We start from the raw sequence: 22,906 nt of genomic DNA on the forward strand, positions 1-22,906 counted from the left end.
ATTGGACTGGAACGCCACTAGGCTAGGTCTGCTTCCGGCCGCGTACGCAACGTGCAGGTGTGCATAGGGCGATGGGCCCAGACCCCTGCGCGCTTAGGATTAGACCGGCGTGCTGACCGCTCTGTTGTGCTTAGGTGGGGCTGCGACGCGTTGATCTTACGAGGCCGGGCATGACCCAGAAAAGTGTGTCCGGCCAAATGGGATCGAGCGTGTTGGGTTATGTGGTGCACCCCTGCAGGGAAGTTTATCTATTCGAATAGTCGTGTCCCTCGGTAAAAGGACGACCCGGAGTTGTACCTTGACCTTATGACAACTAGAACTGGATACTGAATAAAATACACCCTTCCAAGTGCCAGATACAACCCGGTGATCGCTCTCTAACAGGGCGACGAGGAGGGGATCGCCGGGTAGGATTATGCTATGCGATGCTACTTGGAGGACTTCAATCTACTCTTTTCTACATGCTGCAAGATGGAGATGGCCAGAAGCGTAGTCTTCGACAGGACTAGCTATCCCCCTTTTATTCTGGCATTCTGCAGTTCAGTCCACTGATATGCCCCTTTTCACATATACCCATGCATATGTAGTGTAGCTCCTTGCTTGCGAGTACTTTGGATGAGTACTCACGGTTGCTTCTCTCCCTCTTTCCCCCCTTTTCTTTTCTATCTGGTTGTCACAACCAGATGCTGGAGTCCAGGAGCCAGACGCCACCGTCGACGACGACACCTACGACACTGGAGGTGCCTACTACTACGTGCAGCCCGCTGACGACGATCAGGAGTAGTTAGGAGGATCCCAGGCAGGAGGCCTGCGCCTCGTTCGATCTGTATCCCAGTTTGTGCTAGCCTTCTTAAGGCAAACTTGTTTAACTTATGTCTGTACTCAGATATTGTTGCTTCCGCTGACTCGTCTATGATCGAGCACTTGTATTCGAGCCATCGAGGCCCCTGGCTTGTATTATATTGCTTGTATGACTTATTTGTGTTTTAGAGTTGTGTTGTGATATCTACCCGTGAGTCCCTGACCTTGATCGTACACATTTGCGTGCATGATTAGTGTACGGTCAAATCGGGGGCGTCACATTCGTCCTCCCCATTTTCTCTCGTTCCCGCTTCACCCCTAGAAGTCCGGATTTTGAATAATATAGTCATTCTAAACAGCATCTTGATTTGGATGTCGACATTAGTCACCAAGAGCGGCCAAATTTCGTGTTTTGACCCTTTTCACATAGAATTCAGGATATGACCTCTATTTGATTTTTTTTCGAGATTTGACCATTTTTCCTACCGCCACGAGCCCTGGCGGTGGGATTACCTAGCCTACCGCCAGAACCTGTGGCGGTAGGATACTTATCCACGTCAGCAGCGTTAACGGTCTCCGTCCCCGTCCGTCCCATCCTACCGCCACTTGCCCTGGCGGTAGCCTGTCCGATCCTACCGCCAGGGTACCTGGCGGTAGGGTCTAGGGCACTTATAAGCCGCGGGCCGCCCCACCCCTCCCCCTTCTCCCCCAACCAGCCACCCCAAGAACAGAGGAGTTCTTCCTCTCGCCCCCTCTCTCATCTCCTCCACTCCTCCCTCTGATCTTCGTCGTTTCTTCACCGTTTTTGCGGATCGAGATGGCCCGGAAGAAAGCAAGGTAAGCTTCTTCGATCCCTTCAATTAGTTTTAGACAAATAGCTTCCGATTCGTCGCATTATTTGATTCAAATCACTCCCCTTTTTGAACTAGATTTAATTATTTTGAACCCTAGGATTGATTTAGGTTGATTCTAGATGTTATATTTTGTTAGATATGAACTCTAGTCACTAGTTGGTATGGTTATGTGAAGATGAACCCTAGTTCATATTATTTTTGGAGGATTTTTTTTATATGATGCATGTGGGGAGGAATTTGTTGTGATATGATGATGCATGTTGATATGCTATGATTCAAGTAGTGGATGTAGTTGGAGAACAAATGTTGAGCTCTCAAAATGAACCTAGGTTTAGATTTTTTTCAAAGTGACGAACCTTTTGTGTGATGAATCTATATGTTTAGGTACGAAAGCTTGGAGCAAGCACCGCCGACTCCATCACCGCCTGCTCCTCCTACTCCTCTGTAGCACATTCCGTCAGAGATGCCGCTCCCGTACATGTACGAGACCTTCCCCGAGATGCTGCAGCCGGCGGGATCTGTCTCAGACGAGGTCCTAGAGGCGACGAGGGCAAAGCGGTGGCACTAGAGGGAAGAGCGGATCCTCGACGATGTCACGGGTTGGTCACAGAGCGTGAAGGAGTGGAAGAAAGTGAAGGCAGAGATGGAGGCAGATCCAAGTATCTGCCGTGTCCGCCGGGAAGCGTGCATTGAAGTTGCGCAGAATTACTCCAACTATCTCCTGAGCAATTTGGGCCGGAGAATCTATTTCGAGAGCAATGCGGAGGAGAGAGCCAGGATGCCGCCCCCAAGTGCATCTGCGTTCGATATCATCAACTTGGGAAGGGCGGAGGCGAAAACTCTGGCGGGCAGGGCAAGGTGGGAGTGCTTGAACGGTCGGATGCCGACTAGCGTTCCGCCTCCGCCTGAACCGGTGGATCCGCTGTCGTATCTGTCTCCACGGCCAAGCCTAACATACGAGGAGCTCTGAAGATGATGATGTTTGCCCGCTCTTCGAAATTATCAGCAAATCGTCTTTATTAGTTTGTCTTGTGTCTTTCAATTATGTTCTCGATGAATAATGAAACTATGTACCTCTTGTAATGTCATTTGTTCATTATCAATTCAGTTTGAACATTAAATTAACTTCATGCCATTTGTTCTTGTCAATATAAGTATACTTTCATGGTAAAAGAAATGAGTATATACTTTCATGATAAAAAACATGTCTATATACTTCAAGTGTTATTATTGTGTATGTAATACCATTTGTTTGAGATATGTTTTTTAGCCTCTATATCATTGATGTGAAAAGAAACAAGCAATTAAATTTGAATGTGTAAAACACAGGACCCTACCGCCAGGGACCCTGGCGGTAAGGTCACACAACCTACCGCCAGGGCACTTCGATATTTCGTTACAGAAACTTTCGTAGGCAAAAACCCAGCCACCACCTACTGCCAGGGGTTCTGGCGGTAGGTTTAGACAGGCTACCGCCAGGGCCCCTGGCGGTAGGTTACTTATCCACGTCAGTTCGGGCAAACGGCTGCCGTTCACCTCCGTCGCACCTTACCGCCATGGACCCTGGCGGTGGCCTGTCTAACCCTACCGCCATAACCCCTGGCGGTAGCGAAAGAGTCAAATTTCGAAATTCTTTCCAACAAGGGTCAGATCCTGAATTTCTATGCGAAAAGGGTCAAAACACGAAATTTAGCCACCAAGAGCCCATGACCACAGATCATTTTGCACGCACACATTACTTTGTCCGTTAAATATACTAGTTGGGAATATGTCCACATTCCTTCCAGCTAAACAGACGCAATCCTGCATCCCTCGTTTCTCAACGCATCCCATATAAAACTGCCGCACCTGCGGCTGCCGACCTGAGTGACGTGATCTCGAGTCGAGAAACGAACAGCAGGTAGATTAACAATGATTGATGAAAATCACCATTGGTGATAACAGTACCCTTTGTTTGGGATCCACTAGAATTCGGATCCGCGAAAGCACTGCGTATCACCGGACACGGGCGCAAGTCTCAAAATCTCAACCTGTTTGCACCGGGTCCGTGTTGCTGTGCATATGCCTGTGCGAGCGAGAGACTGATGAGCCCACGCGAGAGGCGTCGCACCACATGGCCAGGTCCAGGCATGTCGGGCAGGCCTCGATCACCATTCGCCGGCGAAGGGGTGGCGTCGCAGCGCGTTGGAGCATGGGTGATCGCGATTCCTGGCAGCACAGTACAGTTGTCCGCCGTTCCTAGGATCCGTGCTGCCTCGGATGGACGGAGGAGGCCGAGGCCGACGTGCATCTGCCTCCGCGGGCAGGCAGGTGATTATTACGAGTCCGGTCGGCGAATGATGGCGAATAACCCGACGGCTGGGCTGGGTCTGGGTCTGGGTCTGGGTGGGTCGCAGCGTCACGTCCCGGTCGCCAGCAGCCACCCCCGTCCCACTTCCGTTCCCGCGCGAGCGCCATCATGTTCCCGGTCCTCCGCGCAATCGCCCGTCAGCTCTGCACCACTTTTTTTTTGAGGGATAGCTCTGCACCACTTGCTGCGAGAAATCGGAGATTGGGAAGGAAAAAAAAATCAAATCTCTGGATACGGCCCGGAAGAGAACAGAGTTCCGACCTAAACCGCGGTTTGACTCCTCGTATTTCTCCGCCAATCTCACCGCCGCCCGCGCCGATCGTCATGCGTCAAACGGCTCCCGACTTCCGCGAGCTGCCGGGGGACGTGGGGTGCGCCATCGCCTCGTGCTCCATTACCCACCAGTGCACGGCGTGGTGTCCTTTGCGGCCATCTCTCGTGCAGGTCAAAATGGCACGCGCGTGGCATCTGGGGCTTGGCCGACGCAAAGCCGGGGGCCGGTCGCTGTCGGCGCCCTTGGACTTGGACGCGCGCTCGGTGGAAATCGGCACGGATTCCACCGGCGGCGGCCACCCCCGCACTACCTACCTGTGCGACCAGGCTCCAACTAGTTCGGTCGTCTCGTACTCCTAATTTCGTCCCTGGATAGCCGATGGGCTCGTCTACCACGTTGTCTTGACGAGTGTTGTACACGGTCGATCGAACGGAGACTCGTGCAGCGGTGCAGGGAGTAGCTGACTTACGGACGGGTAGAGACTGGAGACCACGCCATGTGCTGCGTGGTAAGTACAGAGTTTGATTATGGTTGATTTGATGCTGTTGTTTGGAGCTGTGTGCCAGTGATCTGACATGTGCCCGTGACACTCTGAACGAAGAGAGAGAGAGAGACGGGGCTGCTTAGCTGGTGATGTTGAGTCGCCCAGGTACTTGCCTGGCAGGATTGCTTAGCTGGTGACTCTACGCCTGAGGAGTCCACAGGACTGCTTGGCTGGAGTACATAAGGCACGGAACAGTAGAGGTCACTGATTTGGGTGCAAAAGCTCATCCATCAATCGATGCCCTTCAATTCAGTCGCCAACTACCTAGCCGTATTTTCAGCTCGTTGAACTCCTGTCACTCAGTGCTTACTGATCCACTCCATTCAGAAAAACAATAGCACGACCGACTAGCCATTGGAAAAGAGATGTGAAAAGTTGATACCATGGTCGAAGTCTGAACACATTCCCTCCTTTCAACACACGTATTGCCTACGTAGTAGAGTACTTAGCCCAACCCTTTACGCACGGGGGGAAATGAAGATGCAAAATGCCTACGTGGGCGGCCTGTCTGGTTGCCATGGCACACAAGGCATCCACCACAACACAACACGCAAGGCGCTCCGCTTTCTGTTCTCTCGTTTGGCCTTTTGGTCACGAGTGGAGCGTAGATAGATAGACAATCCTGCGCCGTGGGTCACCGAATCCGTTGTGGAGCCGTTCTGCTTTTGAGAATGCTCCGCGCGTTGGACCGCACGGCATACGGGAGGCCTTTATCTTGCCTGTCCAAGCGTGCTTTGTCTCGAGCATTATTATCATGATTAATGGGGAAGGTGATCTCGGCGAGGATGCAAGTAGTGTGACGTCAAACCGCGCACAGCGACTTTGTAACGAGTGTTGCCACTTGCCAGCCCCGGTCGGTTAATGGACCGCTCCGAATCATGATTCCGGCTTGTTGGCCGCTTTGATGTGCATTTTGTGTGGAAGGAATAGTATGGTCCAAACGCACTCCAGCGCGGGCAGTGGCTCCGAGCAGGCTTTTGTTGGTGAAGCAAATGTTCTGTCCCGTGAAGGTGAAACCATGCACACCGCTAACTGAACAGTTGGACGGTGATCACAAGTCGCAAAGAGGTAAGAAGGCTGTGCTTCTTTTTCTCTTTCTTTTTTGACGTGAGGGTGAGGCTGTGATTGTATAAAATAAAAATGGCAATAGCTATGAGACTTTTTCTCCGAGCGCTTTCTCCCCCTTCTCTCAGCGGATAGGGCAAACTCTCATCCAAACTTGCTGGCGAGTTTGTGGATGCGTCTCCCCTCCGCCCGCCGCTCCGATGGCGGTGGCGGGGAGAAATATCCCGGGGCCTCCGATTTGGCTAGTAGTTTAGGTTATGTTTCGTTTAGTCCTTACAAGTCCAACGCTCGGGCGGATGGCGATGCTTCTTCTTCAAGTTTGTCTCTCAGGTTTCGATCCTCATCGAGTTCCTTCATTTGGACGTAGTTGACGGACCGCCGCCGTAGATTCATGCCGTCTTTTTGGAGCGGTGAGTTTAGCATTTCTCGTCGTGGGAGCCCGATGGCGAGATTTGATGTCAGTTGCTTCAGATGTATTTATGGGTTCAATGCCGACGACTGCGACTCCAGGATGCTGGTCTTTAAGGGCATGTGCACAAAGATTTTTGGACTGTCGTCGATAAGGTTAAACCGGCTACGGTATGTGAGCGACAACATCAACGCGCCTCGACAATAGTGATCGCATGGTGGTCTAGAGATTTTGATGTAATTTTTTTATTAGTATGTTTGAAGTGCTTTAAACCATGGTGATTTTGGTACACCGGGTCAATCTCGCTGACGGCTCGCTGGACCCACGCGTCCACCACCCTCTGTGCGTGTCCCGGACCAGACTCCGCCTAACTTTTATGGCGAGGATGGCTACCAAACAGCATCACGCGCTGCTCATACAAACGCCCGCCCGCCCGCACCCCCTACCCTGCTGCCGCTGGCTGCCGCGGAAGAAAACCAAACCGTAGAAAAACACTCGCGCGATCGCCGGAAATGCCCTGCCGCCGCCGCCACCGCCGCCGCCGCTAGTGCAACTTGCTCCTCCTGACTCCTGTTGGGTTTTATGCCCGCTGCGCTTCCCCAATTGTTTACTGCTAGCGAATCTTCTCCCTCCTCGCGCACCGTCACCTGCCCCCGCCCGCTCACCCGCTCCCGCCTCTGCGGCTGCGCTTGCCGACAGGCCTTTTTGCCTGCATGGCGGATTCGTGGGCGGTCGGTACTTGACGGCGGCGTCGGTCCGGGTTCTGCCGCCGAGGCTCCGGGAGATGGGGCGGCGCCAAGGAGGGAACGGGTGGGGCGTCTGCGCCGCCCTCGCCGTCGCCTCGGTCGTCTCCGCTGTCGTCATCCTTGGAGGTGCAGGTATGTGGGGTTACCGGCGTGCTTCTCTCGGCAACTTTGGTGGTTTCGTGGTTTCCTGCTGTCCTTCTAGTCCGACCAGCATCATCCGTGTCTGCTGAATGCCGCCTTACTCGTGTGAATTTTCGTGGGTTTAGCTGCCAAACCCCGAGCCTTAGCGTTAGTTTATTATGGTCAATCAAACTGGTTGTGTAGATTCCGCATGGCACCTCCAGATACCGTTGTAGGGGACTTTGATTGCTGGAATTGGATGGCAGATTAATGGTTAGAGGGCGTTGTTTGTGATCTTCAGCTGCCCCAAATCTTAAGCAGAGTGATATACGAGAGGCACAAGATTTATTTACATATATAAAGTGAGATCGTTCACTTTTAACTTCTAATCTGTACCTAGATTAGTGTCGCGCACTACCAGATATATGATGGATTAAGAGTCACCAGCGTGCCTAATTACTTTTCGAATTATATTTTATTAGAACTTTATTGTGATTCTGTATCAGCAACGCACTGGTCAGATATATGTATGTAATCCTGGCCAAATAAATAATGATTATACGCGTGCTTAATTACTTGACTAATTGTATTCTCTGTTAGAACTTTGTTTTCACTGTTTATCAACTATATACTACACACTGGTAAGATTGATTCAGATGTACTTACTGCTTAAGATTTCGTTTCACTTCCAAACGTAACCACGTTCCTTTTTGTTCTGTAATGACAACTGGAGTTATGGCAGTAAATAATTGAATGCCATATTTACTTTGTTTCTGAAGGTCATCAGCAATCTCATGCACCTGCCTTTGGTCGTAAAGTTCTTCTATCCATAACAAGTGGCCATCCACAAATCAACTTGGATAATATACTTCACCCATCACAACTACAAGTTCCAACATTGCAAAGCTTAGGTGTGTAACTAAACATGCCTATGGGCCAATGATTTCAAAATTTTGTTGTTATATATCTGCTGTGTGGTTGTAGTTTAAATTCAATTAACAATTATTTTCTAGGGCTAACTGTAAAATTATCAGCACCAACTAGTACAGATGTTAACAAACAGTATGATCATTACGCACCGAGCCCAACAATCAAACATGAAGGTACCTTTTGTAACTCCGACTTATTATATGTTTTCCTTCAATCCCATGTCAAGATTTTTTTTAAACACTCACGATTTTTTTAATGGAAATGGTTTACATTCTTTGGCTTCCTCAGATGAAACTGTGTCAGCATCCAAGCAGGCAGTGCTGCCTACAATGCAACCTAGTGTTTCACCTGATCATTTTTATCAGTCACCAGAAATATCTCCATCTATACAGAGTCCAGGTGAGTTGCTGTTCATGCTGAACTCTACCTGTACCTGGGTAACTGTAAAATCCAGTTTCAAATGATGAAAACATTATTGCTTTATTCACAGGCCAACCTGCCCCTCCTTCACTAATGGTTTCTCCAGCTACTCAAAGAGGTAATCATCATCTTCAAGAACAAATGTCTGCTGCTTCGCCATCTCTTCCAGTTGAACCACATGTGTCTCATGCTAAAATTGCTGTGAACACTCCGGCTGCCGCACCTTTTCTACCACAGCCACCCTGGTGTAAGAACTATCCGGATCTGCTTTACGTCCTCAATGTCATTACCATTTGGTCAATTATTTGTTTCTCAAATTTCATATAATTTTATCTTGACCAGCATCTCAACCGCCTCCATCTTCACCTTCCACTGGCAGTCAATCAACACAGCCAGCTCCTTTACACCGTATATATGGCCATTGTAAGATTGTTGGATCTGATGTTACATCATGTTATTTGTTTTTGATAATGTATACTACTATGTTATTACCATTAGCTTGCTAAAATGGTGTCAAGTTCTCGTATTTACCTAACCCAGAATCTGTTGCGACCTGTCATTCGTATGGCAAGCAGCTCCTTCTTCATTCCATACTCCTCCAACAGGCCAGGACACACTTAGAGTACCAGTTGCTTCACCTTCAGAAGAACTACCCAGCAATAAAAAGCCACCACAGGAAGGTATAGTTTTTATTGATGTCTAGTCATCTAGCTGGTCCATACGTCTCAAAGTTTTCAGTTTTTTCTCACCCAGATTTTCGCGTATATAACCTTTGCTGTATGTATCAGTAGTACCACCGGCGCCCATTGCTCCTGGATCCAGTCAGGACAAGGATGGCATATCATTTGCTAGACCTCCAAATAATTTGCCAATTCACAGCAGCTCACCACCAAAAGGTTCAGTCTACCTGATTCAGTGCAGATTTTTTTTATAGCATTTCTAAAGGAGGTATTTGCTTCGGAATAGGCACAAGGGAGACTAATCATTTAACTCCTGCCGTTCCACCTTTGATACACCGGGCCATTCAAACCCCCCCACAACAGAGGCAACATCCTCATTCAAATGGTACTGAACTCAATCATGTCATTCTGTAGATTTATCTTCTACATTTATGCAGTCCAAATATACAATGGGCAATATCTGCTGTTTCTTCATCATCAATCACTTGTGCCGCTCACGGGACTAGGTGTGCTAAGGAGCGGAGGTAACTTTTTTTTTTCTTATACATCATTGTGCAGGACCAGTTGCTTCTCCAAGAACAACAATCCATCCTGCCAACCATGGGAAGGCCAATCGCGTTCCAGTTGCATCACCTTTAAAAGGAAGACATCACCATTCCATACCTGTAAATAATACACATGGGATCAGTGGGGCTCCAGTTGTGGCACCGTCAAAGGGAAGGCATCACCGTTCCTTGCCTGTCAATAGGACATCTGTAGAAGGTATCCCACCAAGGCACCAACCATACCTACTAGGCCTCAACAATAATGAACTTATTGCCGATAGTGAATTTATGAAGTTATATTGTGCAGGACCTGTCGTTTCTCCTCAAATTTCCCCCAGCATCCGTAGGAGAGGACATGTCATTCCAGTTGCTGCACCGCCAAAGGAACCTTCCAGCCATGTACCACCTGCAAATCATAAACACCACAAAGGTACCCACAATCCCACTAGCAAAAAGATAACTAGAAATAAGTACATTCATCTCAGTTAGTGATGTTTGGTGCAGGTTCCTTTCCTGTCATAAGCCCTGCTCCACATAGAACTGGTAATGCTTCTGCAACAAGCCATGGACATTCAGGTTTAGATCATGGTCCTGCCCCAGCACCGCTAGTCTTGCCTCCATCAAATGGAAAAGATGGAAATCCAGCGTATGCTCCGCATCACCCTCGTCAGTATCATTCACCTTCATATTCTCCAGGTTAGTTGTTATAATTGTAGGAAAAGAAGTGGTAATTCACAATTGTCCAACTTCACCTCATATATAGACAACAGAGTAAAGACCAAATGGGCAAATATACGTATGTATTGCAATTTGCTCTTATTCTTTACATTATGTCATCCCTTCTAGCTCCTCAAAATGGAATGAACACAGGTTCAAACAATGTAGCTACAGGATGCTACCGAGTGATATAGAATGCTATAGGAAGCCTACATGAGATTGTCATGCCCCGGGCCGCGGTCTGGCGTGTGCGGGGTTTGTCTCCACCCTACAACCACACCTTTCTGAAGGCACTATATATTGAGTTCGGTTGGGTTCAACCGTGCATGCTGGCTGACATCATTGAGAACTGAGACATGCTAATGCATTGATAAGTACACACACGTTTCATCAGTAATGCCAGAATTGTCAAACGACCATATTTGTGTTACAGTATATGTATATTGCACTAGCCCTTTTCATCAGTTCGGACTTTGGTTGCGTTGGTTAGTGCATGAAGCTTAACATGGTATCAGAGCCTAAGGAGCCTAACTCCTTAGGCTCTGATACCATGTTAAGCTTCATGCACTAACCAATGCAACCAAAAACATGGTATCAGAGTCTAAGGACTCAAGACCTTAGGCTCTGATACCATGTTAAGCTTCATGCACTACCCAACGCAACCAAAAGTCCGAACTTATGGAAATGACTAGTCAATCCACATATACACTTCAACAGCCCCTCTCACGTGTGACTCGAGGAGGCCAACACGCACATAGAAATCTCACCTCTTGAGCCATACCTGTGAGATTTCTATGTGCGTGTTGGCCTCCTCTAAGTGTATATGTGGATTGACTAGTCCTTTCCATAAGTTCGGTCTTTTGGTTGCGTTGGTTAGTGCATGAAGCTTAACATGGTATCAGGGCCTAAGGTCTTGAGCTCAAGTCCTGGCTTTCGCAATTTATTAAAAATTGCTGGAGCCCCCCTTTGTGTCCACGCAGAGGCCTCTTGAGTCATACGTGAGTTTCGCGCCGTCGCTCTCTTCCGGTTGCACGTGTTGACTTGTCTTTCCCGTCACACGTGAGAGGGGGTGTTACAGTATATGTGGATTGCACTAGCCCTTTCCATTAGTTTGGACTTTTGGTTGCGTTGGTTAGTGCATGAAGCTTAACAATTTGCAGACTAAATATTACTCCCTCCGATCCATAGTAAGTGTCGCCGTTTTGAACTAAGGTTGAACTATCCTTAGTTCAAAACTGCGACGCTTATTTTGGATCGGAGGGAGTATGATTTAAAGTTCAATATTTTGTCCACAATATTGGTTGGGACTCATCCTTGATTTGAGCATGTAGAGTATATCCTAGCTCTACTACGGGCATTTGACTATATGCAATATTAATCACGAGGTCCTCAATTTCGATCCTGCATTAAATACGTTGAAAGTGTCTTCTTTCTCTATTCATGCTGAATCCAATAGGGCCAGAAGCAATCTAGCTTTACATGGCTTAACATGAACTAGCCGGAATTTTCCCATGCAATTGCGTGTCAAGATGCTTTTTTTCTTTCTATATGACTTCTTTTAGGAACCAAGCAGGTGCTCTGCCATTCATATAATAGGGGAAAAGAGTTGCAAATATTTACAAGAAAAGAAAAAAGACTAGTTACAAACTTCATATAAAATATAATTGTATTTGTGATACAACTATAAATAACTACACATATCTGATTGATCTGTAATGCTGGACCCACTATAATCGACGACACGGATCTTTCTCTTTTTCATCTGATTAACGCAGTAACTTCTAGGCCTTCAAAGTGAATGTGTTGTTTTCTGGTTGATGAATGGCAACCTAATTATAATTGACTTATATTTATCTACAATTGTACATGCAGAACCTGCTCTACCACCTGACAATCCTGCATTTAGAAAGCCCAGGGCTTTGGCACCAGCACCAAGTCATTCCTTGCCGCCTCCACCTCCACCTCCAAATTCATGTATGACACAGATACTTTATTGCCGTCTGAAATTTATCAATTCAAATATTCTGTATATTCAATTTAACCGGGCTGCTACATTTTTAGTACTAATCGCTCAGTTGTGGTTCATTCATCCTTTTTTTTTGCTAGACTGCACGGCGTTAAATTGTAAAGATCCTATGACCAATAGTCCTCCAGGAACAACATGCCTCTGTGTGTTGCCAATAAAAGTTGAGCTTCGATTAGGTATAGCACTGTACACATTCTTTGCATTGGTCTCAGAACTTGCACAAGAAATTGCATCTGGAGTGTTCATGAAGCAAAGTCAAGTTCATGTTATGGGAGCAAATGCTGCAACTGAAGACCCTGAGAAGACAATTGTCCTCATTGATCTTGTGCCACTGGGAGCAAGCTTTGACAATACAACAACACTTTCAGTATTTGAAAGGTTTTGGCACAAACAGGTCATCATAAATCCTACGGATTTTGGAAACTATGATGTGTTATATGTTCAATACCCAGGTGAGAGCTTTATAACTCCTTTTGTGTTATTCATCTTAATACTGATTTCCTTTATGTTAACATCTTCCTGCCTATCATGTCGGTTTTTTAATCTTTGATTTGACTTGATCCTCCAGTCGCTTTGTTTATTATTCAGGTCTCTAGTCATCTGTCACTTTTTTTCTCTCTGGAAAAATGGTCATGGTAATACTTTGTTTCATTTACTCATTCAGGTCTTCCTTCGTCACCACCATCAGCTCCTGGAAATCTGAACAACAGTCTTAGCAATGGAAATGATCAAAGGTTACACCCACTTGCTGCTGATATAGGAAACCACAGAGAAACAAAAAGCAGAGGAATAATTGTGATTATTGTCCTGTCAAGTGTCTTTGCTTTAATTTTATGTGCTGGAGCTGCATTGGTGATTTATTTCAAGCTTAGAAACCGCCATCATTTAACCGAAGCATCACTTATACCAGAAAAGCCTGCAGGTAGCAAAGCCATTTTTTCTAAGGATTCTTGTTTCTGTTATTCCACTTAATACAAATATAATGTTTTTAGCTTTCAGAAGTTGTGAATTCTTGTTTTATGTTACTATTGCCTGAAAGCAACTGTTTATGAAAGATTTTATTTCATGCTTTACTGGTCAAAGCACTTAAAACAGCTTTGAGCAAAATCTGAAGGGGCTAAAGCTACAAAAATAACGTTAAACGCTGTTTTGCTTACTGTTCTTTTCTTTTTTCGTCAATGCTTGCATTGGCAATGCAGATTCTGCAATAGCCGGGAGTAGGCTAGAAAGCAGACCTATCTCGGCATCACCGTCATTAAGCTCAAGTATAGTGGCATATAAAGGATCAGCAAAAATATTTAGTTTGGTTGAAATGGACAGAGCTACACAAAGATTTGACGAGTCCAGGATAATTGGTGAGGGTGGTTTCGGACGTGTTTATGAAGGTATTCTTGAGGATGGAGAACGGGTTGCTGTCAAAGTTCTTAAGAGGGATGACCAGCAAGGAACCCGGGAATTCTTGGCTGAGGTTGAGATGCTTAGCCGATTGCATCACAGGAACTTGGTTAAGTTGATAGGCATATGCTCGGAGGAGCATATGAGATGTTTGGTATATGAGCTTGTTCCAAATGGAAGTCTGGAATTTCACCTGCACGGTAAGACTTTGTTCCTTCTGTCACTAGACCTTCAGCTTATCAGAATTCCTTTACTGTTTTCATGAGAATTTCAGTTTTACCGCTTCACTTAGCCTATTTCTTTCTTGGACGGAGACGTATTAGATTAGCGAAGCACTTTAGTGACAATAAAATTTAGAAGTATTTTCTGTAGTATTATACAGCTGTTATAATAGAGTGCACATATGAACACTGATATGCTACGACATGAAATACCCGCACATATGAACACTATTATGTCGCAAAACCCATCTTTTCAAACTCTTGGTACTTCTGATGGGTTACAAGCTGGTCATCCCTCTTAGGGCTTAGGCCCAGGATAAATCTGTCAATTAGATAACTTGTATAACATGGATGTGCAAACTTATAAACAAATCATTTTATGATTCCACACAGGATCATATAAGGACACTGCTCTGCTTGATTGGGATGCCAGGCTTAAAATTGCACTTGGCGCGGCACGAGGTCTTGCTTATTTGCATGAAGATTCAAGTCCTCGTGTTATACACCGTGACTTCAAGTCAAGTAACATTTTGTTGGAACATGACTTCACCCCCAAGGTTTCAGACTTTGGCCTAGCAAGAACTGCTATAGGCGAGGGGAACGAGCATATCTCAACTCGGGTTATGGGAACTTTTGGGTAAGTTGGATCTCTCAACTCTTTCATGGTTGATTAAATATCCTCGACGTATCTTAAACTTATGGCGGGTTCTTTATAGGTATGTTGCTCCTGAATATGCGATGACTGGGCATCTTCTAGTGAAGAGCGATGTCTACAGCTATGGTGTCGTCCTCCTCGAGCTTCTTACAGGCAGGAAACCTGTAGATATGTCAAGGCCCCCAGGGCAAGAAAACTTAGTGACGTGGGCCTGTCCTTTTCTGACAAATAGAGATGGTTTGGAAACACTCATCGATGCATCACTTGGAAGTAGCATCCCGTTAGACAGCATCGCAAAAGTAGCAGCAATTGCTTCCATGTGTGTTCAGCCAGAGGTGGACCAGCGGCCCTTTATGGGGGAAGTTGTTCAAGCCTTAAAGTTGGTGTGCAAAGAAGGCAGTGAGTTCAACGAGTCAACAAGTTTTAGCCAAGATTTGCACATCCAAGACGCTGAGATTGTAAGCAGAGCAAGTCTGGATATGGATGCAGGCCCAGTGCTGTCTACGGAGCAGTTCACTGCATCGGCGCGTTATGATACACTGGATGCATCTGGTTCTTTTCGGCGGTATTCAAGTTCAGGTCCTCTGAAGGTCGGTCGAACTGAACACAACAGGGAGCGAGGCTTATCAACAGGTAGCTCAAGTGAACACTGTGGTCTACAACGATTTAGGATGGATTCAGAGTAGTCAACCTGTGGGCTCATTTTGATGACCTGCGCGATGCGGAAGTACCATTGGCTTATTTTCTGCGAGCCGGCCGGACTTCATATTTACTGTGAATATTTCAGAAATGGAAGCGATGCCAGAAACGCTGTACCGGATGAGGAGCGACCCAGTGGTGGATGGCAATGTAGGCCTGGCACACATAACAGTTGTGCGGGCTTTCTGTAGCCTTTTCCCTGACGAACTGCACCCGGGTAGCTTCACAACAGAACAAGAGAACTCCGTTTGCTGGTAACCAGTTCTTCAACTGCAAGTCCTTGTGCGGGTTGCAGAAGAAGTGGAGAGTACTAAGCGGAGGATTGCACTTCAAAGGAAATTTCCCCTTTCCTCTGGGGAGAGTGCGTGTGGGTGGTTGAGCTTGTTGAGACCATGGTAGAACACACGTGAAAAGTAGTGGCGAAAGAAATATAAGATGTAGGATATGACTCTTCTCTTTATTATTCAGTTCTTAGGAGAAGATATATATGTGTACAATTTTGTAGCTCTGCCTCTTAATATATACTCACTCCGTCCGAAAATACTTGTCATCAAAATGAATAAATAAAAAATGTATCTAGAACTAAAATACGTCTAGATACATCTCCTTTTATCCATTTTGATGACAAGTATTTCCGGACTGAGGGAGTACTCCCTACCTCTGGAAATACTTGTCGGGAAAATTGATGTATCTAGATGTATTTTAGTTTTAGATATATCTATTTTTATCCATTTATTCAACAAGTATTTCTGGACGGAGAGAGTATTTCTGGACGGAGAGAGTAGTGGCTTGATAGGTGTAGTTGAGTAGGAATTCAGCTCTCCTTTTCTTGGAAAGTGGAGAATAGACTGAAGGGTTCAAATCCTAACACTCATTCTTGGACCGCTACTCGCAGTATGTTCAAGCTCTTGTAAAACTTGCAAAACCCTATTACAGGAAGATGGAAAAAGGATACTTGCATACTACTCCCTCCGTTCCTAAATATAAGTCTTTTTAGAGGTTCCAATATGGACTACATGCATCTTGCATCGTCAAAAATCTTGTTCCTGGAGCAGGCAGAGTTGACCTGAACACTATTAACTCCATGGAGTCGGCAGTGCAGAGCGGAGCGAGCTACAATTAAACTTTGTGGAGCAGGGAAAGAGGATTTCGTGGAGCTGGTGGATTACTGAACAATCTCTAAGTCTTCTCATTCCAATTGCTTGGACTGATCACAAGACTTGGTCGCCCCCTCAGCCGTCAAGGAGATCGCCTCCGACGACGACTGGGAAGAGGCGGCCGAGTCGTCGCACAAGGAGGCCCCGATGGCCTCAGACCAGGGAGGATGAGCAAGAGCAGCTCATGGCCAGGCTCTGTGCGCCCCTCCTTAGATGGGCTGGCTCAGGTGCCACCGTCGCCACCGCAAAAACATGGTGTTCATGTTGGTTTTATTTCATTTTATTTTATTTTAGCTTAGATTAATTTTGAATAGTTTCAATGTAATATTATCAAACTAGTTGAATTTCATTAAATCTAAATGCAATATATCAAACTAGTCTAAATCTCATCAAATTTGTGAGTTTGAAATGTTTAAACCGGGATAGCCTTAACGTGTCAACGGACGTTTGAGGGTGTCCGTTTAAACGTCCACGGTGGAGATGCCCTATCACCAGCACTAGAGAGTGACCCAAAGAACTCTCATAAAAAAAGCAAAGTTAATTCTGGCAATGCTCACAGCATGTAAAGAGAGACCAGCAAACTAAATTGTTGAAACTGCATTTCAGGTTACATGAGGTCAAAATATTTTCGTACGACATGGTCCAGAAGGTACAAATCAAAAAATCAATCACACCCATCCGGTGACACAACACCTTTCTGGAACAAACCACACTGAAAAAATAGTGGGGAGTGGCAGTATTCGTCTAGTAGATGCAGTCGCCTACATGGTCACTTCGAAACTGTAGGGGCTCCAGCATCAAATCATTTTACATGACGAAGAAAATCGGCAACCGTCGGAGAAGACCAACAAAAATAAAGACTGCACTGAACAAGCATGGAATGCAAAAGACAGACAAGAATCAAGCCAATAAAGCAAGGGGAGAGGAGATGGACACCAAGGCAAGGACTAAAGCACCTACAGTGTACATTTCTGCATGTTTGTTAGGTCGCTGGAGCTTCCTTTTCTTCGGATACAGCCACAGCTGCTGACAGCCAGTCTGACGCTGGAGCTTCGAGTTCAGGCTCGACATGGCCGTGCACATTCAGAGGAGTGACAGATATCTGTAGGTTGTAGAAGGGGGAAACGATTAGGCACCTGGAGAACACAGCACACACACACACACACGCACACACAAAGAGAGAGAGAGAGAGAGAGAGAGAGAGAGAGAGAGCTCACAAATCCATTTTCCAAGGCTCTCACATCGATATCGTCATCCAAATCTTTGTGCAGCTTCTCGATGAACTGCATTTTTTTCATGAAGCCAGGTAAGAAAAGGATGCGCAAAAAGCTTGATTCAAAGGTATTCTAGATGAATTTTGGAGGATTCTCATCCTTAGGAAATTTTATATTGCACTAATGATGACATGCTTAAATGTGCTTACGAACATGCTTGATTCAAAGGTATTCTAGATGAATTTTGGAGGATTCTCATCCTTAGGAAATTTTCCCTTTATCCCTTAGGTTCATTTGTACTAGATTTCATAGAAAAATATCCATCCACTCTAACCTCATCCTTACGAAATTTTATCTTTTTCCTGTGCACAACCAAACAACCATATAATTCACTATGTTATAACATTATTCCTGTATTTTTCCTATCCTTGAGTTTTACAAATCCTGGGAATCAAAGAGGCCCCAGAAGTCAGGAGTACACTTTCACTTCTACAAAAAATAAACACTAGAATCACCTTAGGCTATTTACAATCTCCATATGACCATAAGTACCTAGTTTGGTTGCTTAAAAGTTCATTTTTGTTTTGTGCCTAGCCAAAGGAGTGGAGCTATGTGTTTTGATTGTGCTATACAAGAGCTCTCGAAAATACATTTACCTCGGCACGGAAAGATTTCTTCACTACTTCTCGAGCTTGTTGCTTCCCTGCAGCTGCAACAGACTCGACCTCAACTGTCTTCCGCTGAGTATTACCTCTGCGTGCAGCTCCCTGAAGATAAAAGGATAAACCAATTTTATATTGCACTAATGATGACATGATAAACTTCTTTGTAGTAAAAGATTTGCTTCATACTGCTGCAGAAGCATCCTTCCCAAGCTGTGCGAGCTGAATACCAAGGCTTTGATGCATGCCCATGAAGTGAGCAGCAGGTTGAGGCCTACTTGTCGACACAGCTTGCCAGCTTTGAGCAGGACTGTATATGCTTTGCTTGGTCAACTTGAAACCCTGGCATCAGGAGCAGGAGGGAGAGAGAGAGAGAGAGTTAATTATGTGTTAAAAAGAACCAAAACTACCAATGTGCTGAAGATTTTTGCCTGTCACACTTGTGAAACATAATACAAATTTTAACAGAAGATTCCAAAATGACCTGACTTCCCCATTATCAACATATAAACAAATACCATTGTTCCTCCAATTTAGTAAGGTTGATTTGTTGTACATCTAATTGCAGCATTGTCATTAATCATTAATTCTTAAATAGAAATCAGGTCTCCCTTTTGTCAAAAAAACATATCATTAATATTATAGGATGGAGCCAAAGTAAAGCTAACTTATGAGTTATGACCATGCTACTCCCGGTGAGGTCCAAAGCAAAATACCAGATCAAGAGACAAATAGATACACATGGCAGTACTATGATAGATAAGTCATCAGCAGAAGAGAGTTAACCACTGGAGACACGACACAGGTTTTTATCTAAAAAGATAAGGTTCAGGTGTCAAAACAGGGCAACTTCTGTGTAATACATTTTTTCTATCATTGGATTGTCAGTGAGGTGTGCATCACATGCTTCAAATGGCTAGACACTTCGATAACATAGTTCACTGACAACATACATTCTACATTATAAATTGCAGAAACTTGTTGATTTACACTTTAGACTAGCCTCTAATAAACGTAATTGGTATATGATGCTCTGAAGTTGAGGATATAATGAGTTATATACTTATATGTACTGCTCTGGGCCACAAACAATAGCAATAGCATGGTCCAGTATGCTTCTCACTAAAAGACAAAGTGGACAACAAGTAAAAGTATTCATGTACTTCTACAGCTATGATGCTATTTTTGGCTCTAAATGGAGTTTGAGTACAAAGTTTTGTTCACAAAATAACCTTATTTGCAGCTGGCGAGCTTGGAACCCCAACATTCAGCAGGCACCCTTTGAGGAAAGTTCCCTTCTCAATATCTGCTAAGGCAGCATGTATCAGTGGCAAACACAGCCCAGCTGCATCCTTGAAGTCATTGTCTTTGGTTTCATCCTTCTTCCTAGTTGCATATATGCACCACTTGTTATTAGCTTGTGTTACCGAGTGAATAAACCATACCAGGAATGATATAGTAGATTTGGGACACAGTTTTAATGTGACTAATCGCATACCCACCAATTCAATGAGATTGCAATTGAAGGTACCCCACACATTAAGGCCTCTCTTGCAGCGGCAATGGCAGAAGAGTGGAACCTACACAGATTTGTAATCAATTACATAACTAAACTGAAACAGACTATAAATGGGCCACTTGTGAAACAAGAGCATACATCTCATAGCCGCAGTTTGGCCCAGTATTGATGCCACTGATCACCTGCAAACCAAATAGAGTCATCCTCTCAATGACAAAGGATAGTAAATCCACCATTTCCCCCAAGCATAGTTAACAAGCACAATACCAAAGCAGGTGCCGACCAAGAAAATAGCCTCCCAGATAATGCCAATGAGATAGAATCCACCGGCGTCCCTACATTAAGAGTCATCATAATTGGCATGGAGGAAACTCAATACCCAACAGATGAGAAATGGTAATGATACAAATGGGGCACAAATGGACGAAGAACCCTCACCTGATATCTCAAAAGCCTTCGCCCCTGTAAAATGGACGGATGTCGCAGACACAGTCTCCCGGATGGTAATGGAGTGACCACAGACAGGCTTGTCCCTTCAAATTAAAGAAAATACTGTGATTAAATTGCTCTAAGAACCACAGGGATGATGATTAATGATGGATTAGGGAGTTACAGTAGTTCACGAAAAAAATCCAGCCAAAACGATGAATCTCAAGAGAAAAATGTAACGAGGAATCAGGAGGTTGGGCCTTCGGATTGGGGGACATACGATTCAGGGGCGCACACGTGGACGTCGCATCGGCCGCCCTTGACGAGGGCGTCGACGAGCGCCGCGAGACCCGGCGACTCGATCCCGCCGGCGCAGGTCAGAAGTACGACAGGCTTAGCCGGTGCGTCATCGGCCGCCGTCTCCGCTGTCGGGGCCGAGGCCTCGGCCGCGGTGGAGCCGGCGTCCTCGGGCGAAGGCGGGCGGCGGGCGGCGAGGACGGACTGCAGATTGGACACGAGCCCCGAGGGGAGGGGATTGGGCCTCCGGGACTCGTCGCCTGAGCTCGCGGCCATCGGTTTCGCCGGAGAGATGGACGGGCGTTGGGAGAGAGAGGGGGAGGGGGGTACGGAGGAAGGGAGGAAGAGGCAAATGTTCCAGGCGAAGCGGAGGAGGAAAATGGAGTGGAATGGGGTGGGCGCGCATAGTTTATGGATTTATCCGGACCGGGCCCGCTTTACGTGTCCAGCGAGCCTTTTTTTTTTCGAGGGGTGAGCGAGCCTCTTTTTGACCCGCACAGATTTGAGGGAAAAGTCAAGTACTGCTCAAGCAAAAGTGTGCCAAAATTGCTTTGTCAATTGTCATCGTTCGTTAGTTAATCTCACACTTCGTCTCTTTTCTCGGGTTACCTACTCCACGATCTTCGATTGTAAACGTCCGACTGTTTTTCACATATATAATTAATTTTATGCCCGATCCCATCCGTTTGATTTGTCCCTAGTTTTGGAAAACCCTCACTTATGCCCAAGCGTGCTTGCTCCTAAATATTATAAATAAAATAAAATATGTTACATGAGGGTGGAGGCTAAGCTCCAAGGAAAAAAATCAACCTATGCCAGATTTTGGGAAGAAAAACATCATTTACATAAAGTTTTCTGTAAGATACTTTTTGAATGCTTCCAAATTCTCCTCTTATGATTTTACTCTTTAACCGTTTGATTTAAAAACTTCATAACAAATATTAACTCGGAAAAATGTAAATAAGATATCAAAATGTTTAGAAAGACATCACCTATATGCGCATGTCATTTGCATTCATGACAAAAGTCTTGTTTATATCTTTTTAGGTTTAATAACTTTTAAAATATTAATAAGCTTGTGTCGCTTAAACAACACTTTTGTCGTGAATACAAATGACATGCATATATAGGTGACATTTTTCTGAATATTTTGATATCTTATTTGCATATTTTTAGGATTAATATGAATTTGTTACGAAGTTTTCAAAGTATCGTCAAAGGCACAAAAGCATAAGAGGAGCAAACTCACTTGGGAAGAACTGGGTGTTTTTCAAAACTAGGAGCAAATCAAACGGGTGAGATCCAACTAGGGGCATAGATTGAATTATCCCCCTTTTTCTTTTCTTTTTTTGAAGTCTATCCTTAGAGCATCACCAACCATTCCCCTAAAAAAACTCTTCCTAAATACTCCCTTGGTCCAAAATAAGTGTCTTAACCTTAGTACAACTTTGTATTAAAGTTAGTACAAAGTTGAGACACTTATTTTGGGACGAAGGGAGTATGATTTTACGGTGTGTCCATATAATTTAGGGGAAGTTGAGAGGTGAGCTGCTTTTACAGTTTTCGTAAAAAAAACTAAAATCTAGGTTTTCTTTTATTGTATCTTTAAATTAATGTACAAATGAGATATGCATGTCAATTCTGTAAAGATAGTAATTCAAAACAACGTTATTCCAACAAATATAAGTCAACATTATTTGCAACCACAATATATGAAATATGATTGAAAACTCGACGCCAAATTCGAACACAACTAATGTTCCAAATCATTTGAAGTAAAAAAATCATGAGTGAGTTCATTGACCAAGAAGCGACCAGAAATGTTCAATAAGATCATCACAAAGTTGTTCATGCCCCGCCCGGTTTTCAATCTGGCCATGCATTTCAAGAAATTTCTAGAGTCGTCGATCGTCCCTCTATGGATCAATACGTGTTGTGATCTTTGTTTCCCTCATTCACATAACCCTAGTTCTGGTGGATGTTCCCTCTCGTCTTCTATGACTATGTTGTGCAAAATCACACACACTATCATGATGCACCACAAAATCCTTTTGGTGCCCCAATTTTGCAGGGCCACAAACAATGGCAAAGCGTGCTTGCAGAACTCCAATGCATGCTCAACATTCTTCCTACATGCTTCTTGACACTATAGTGTCCGCAGACAACGAGATAGACAT

The 22,906-nt window shown here is 45.1% G+C and overlaps 2 protein-coding genes across 10 annotated transcripts; one reads left to right on the forward strand and one right to left on the reverse strand.

Moving 5' to 3' along the window:
* The first annotated feature begins 6,717 nt into the window (after positions 1 to 6,717).
* Positions 6,718 to 15,992, forward strand: LOC123078840 (receptor-like serine/threonine-protein kinase ALE2). 8 transcript variants are annotated; one of them, XM_044501469.1, is made up of 18 exons: positions 6,718 to 7,175; positions 7,943 to 8,074; positions 8,177 to 8,266; positions 8,382 to 8,492; positions 8,584 to 8,760; positions 8,856 to 8,936; positions 9,089 to 9,193; positions 9,302 to 9,409; positions 9,480 to 9,578; positions 9,752 to 9,955; positions 10,046 to 10,168; positions 10,243 to 10,434; positions 12,328 to 12,429; positions 12,562 to 12,933; positions 13,146 to 13,403; positions 13,681 to 14,076; positions 14,491 to 14,734; positions 14,814 to 15,992. In XM_044501469.1, exons 1-18 carry the CDS (start codon positions 7,082 to 7,084, stop codon positions 15,436 to 15,438), a joined length of 3,513 nt encoding a protein of 1,170 aa, XP_044357404.1. In that variant the 5' UTR covers positions 6,718 to 7,081; the 3' UTR covers positions 15,439 to 15,992. The 8 variants fall into 8 exon arrangements, with proteins under 8 accessions (XP_044357404.1, XP_044357405.1, XP_044357409.1 ...); XM_044501470.1 differs by having other exon boundaries at positions 9,305 to 9,409; XM_044501474.1 differs by having other exon boundaries at positions 8,620 to 8,760.
* A 1,179-nt stretch (positions 15,993 to 17,171) lies between these two features.
* LOC123078843 (5'-nucleotidase SurE) lies at positions 17,172 to 21,125 on the reverse strand. 2 transcript variants are annotated; one of them, XM_044501478.1, is made up of 11 exons: positions 20,713 to 21,125; positions 20,442 to 20,536; positions 20,271 to 20,338; positions 20,142 to 20,185; positions 19,987 to 20,064; positions 19,717 to 19,870; positions 18,674 to 18,826; positions 18,479 to 18,589; positions 17,826 to 17,891; positions 17,569 to 17,710; positions 17,172 to 17,473 (listed from the first exon to the last, which is right to left on the reverse strand). In XM_044501478.1, exons 1-10 carry the CDS (start codon positions 21,003 to 21,005, stop codon positions 17,591 to 17,593), a joined length of 1,182 nt encoding a protein of 393 aa, XP_044357413.1. In that variant the 5' UTR covers positions 21,006 to 21,125; the 3' UTR covers positions 17,172 to 17,473; positions 17,569 to 17,590. The 2 variants fall into 2 exon arrangements, with proteins under 2 accessions (XP_044357413.1, XP_044357412.1); XM_044501477.1 differs by having other exon boundaries at positions 17,172 to 17,710.
* Positions 21,126 to 22,906: the final 1,781 nt, after the last annotated feature.

This window comes from Triticum aestivum, chromosome 3D (genome assembly GCF_018294505.1).
Source record: "Triticum aestivum cultivar Chinese Spring chromosome 3D, IWGSC CS RefSeq v2.1, whole genome shotgun sequence".
NCBI classification, from domain to species: Eukaryota; Viridiplantae; Streptophyta; class Magnoliopsida; order Poales; family Poaceae; genus Triticum; species Triticum aestivum.

Coding starts and splice junctions, on each gene's coding strand:
- LOC123078843 (XM_044501478.1), bottom strand. CDS start 21,005: ATGGCCGCGAGCTCAGGCGACGAGTCCCGGAGGCCCAATCCCCTCCCC. Junction 20,339..20,441: donor GAAGGCTTTTGAGATATCAG/GTGAGGGTTCTT, acceptor CTCTTAATGTAG/GGACGCCGGTGGATTCTATC. Junction 19,871..19,986: donor ATTGCAATCTCATTGAATTG/GTGGGTATGCGA, acceptor ATATGCAACTAG/GAAGAAGGATGAAACCAAAG.
- LOC123078840 (XM_044501469.1), top strand. CDS start 7,082: ATGGGGCGGCGCCAAGGAGGGAACGGGTGGGGCGTCTGCGCCGCCCTC. Junction 7,176..7,942: donor CGTCATCCTTGGAGGTGCAG/GTATGTGGGGTT, acceptor TTGTTTCTGAAG/GTCATCAGCAATCTCATGCA. Junction 10,435..12,327: donor TTCACCTTCATATTCTCCAG/GTTAGTTGTTAT, acceptor TTGTACATGCAG/AACCTGCTCTACCACCTGAC.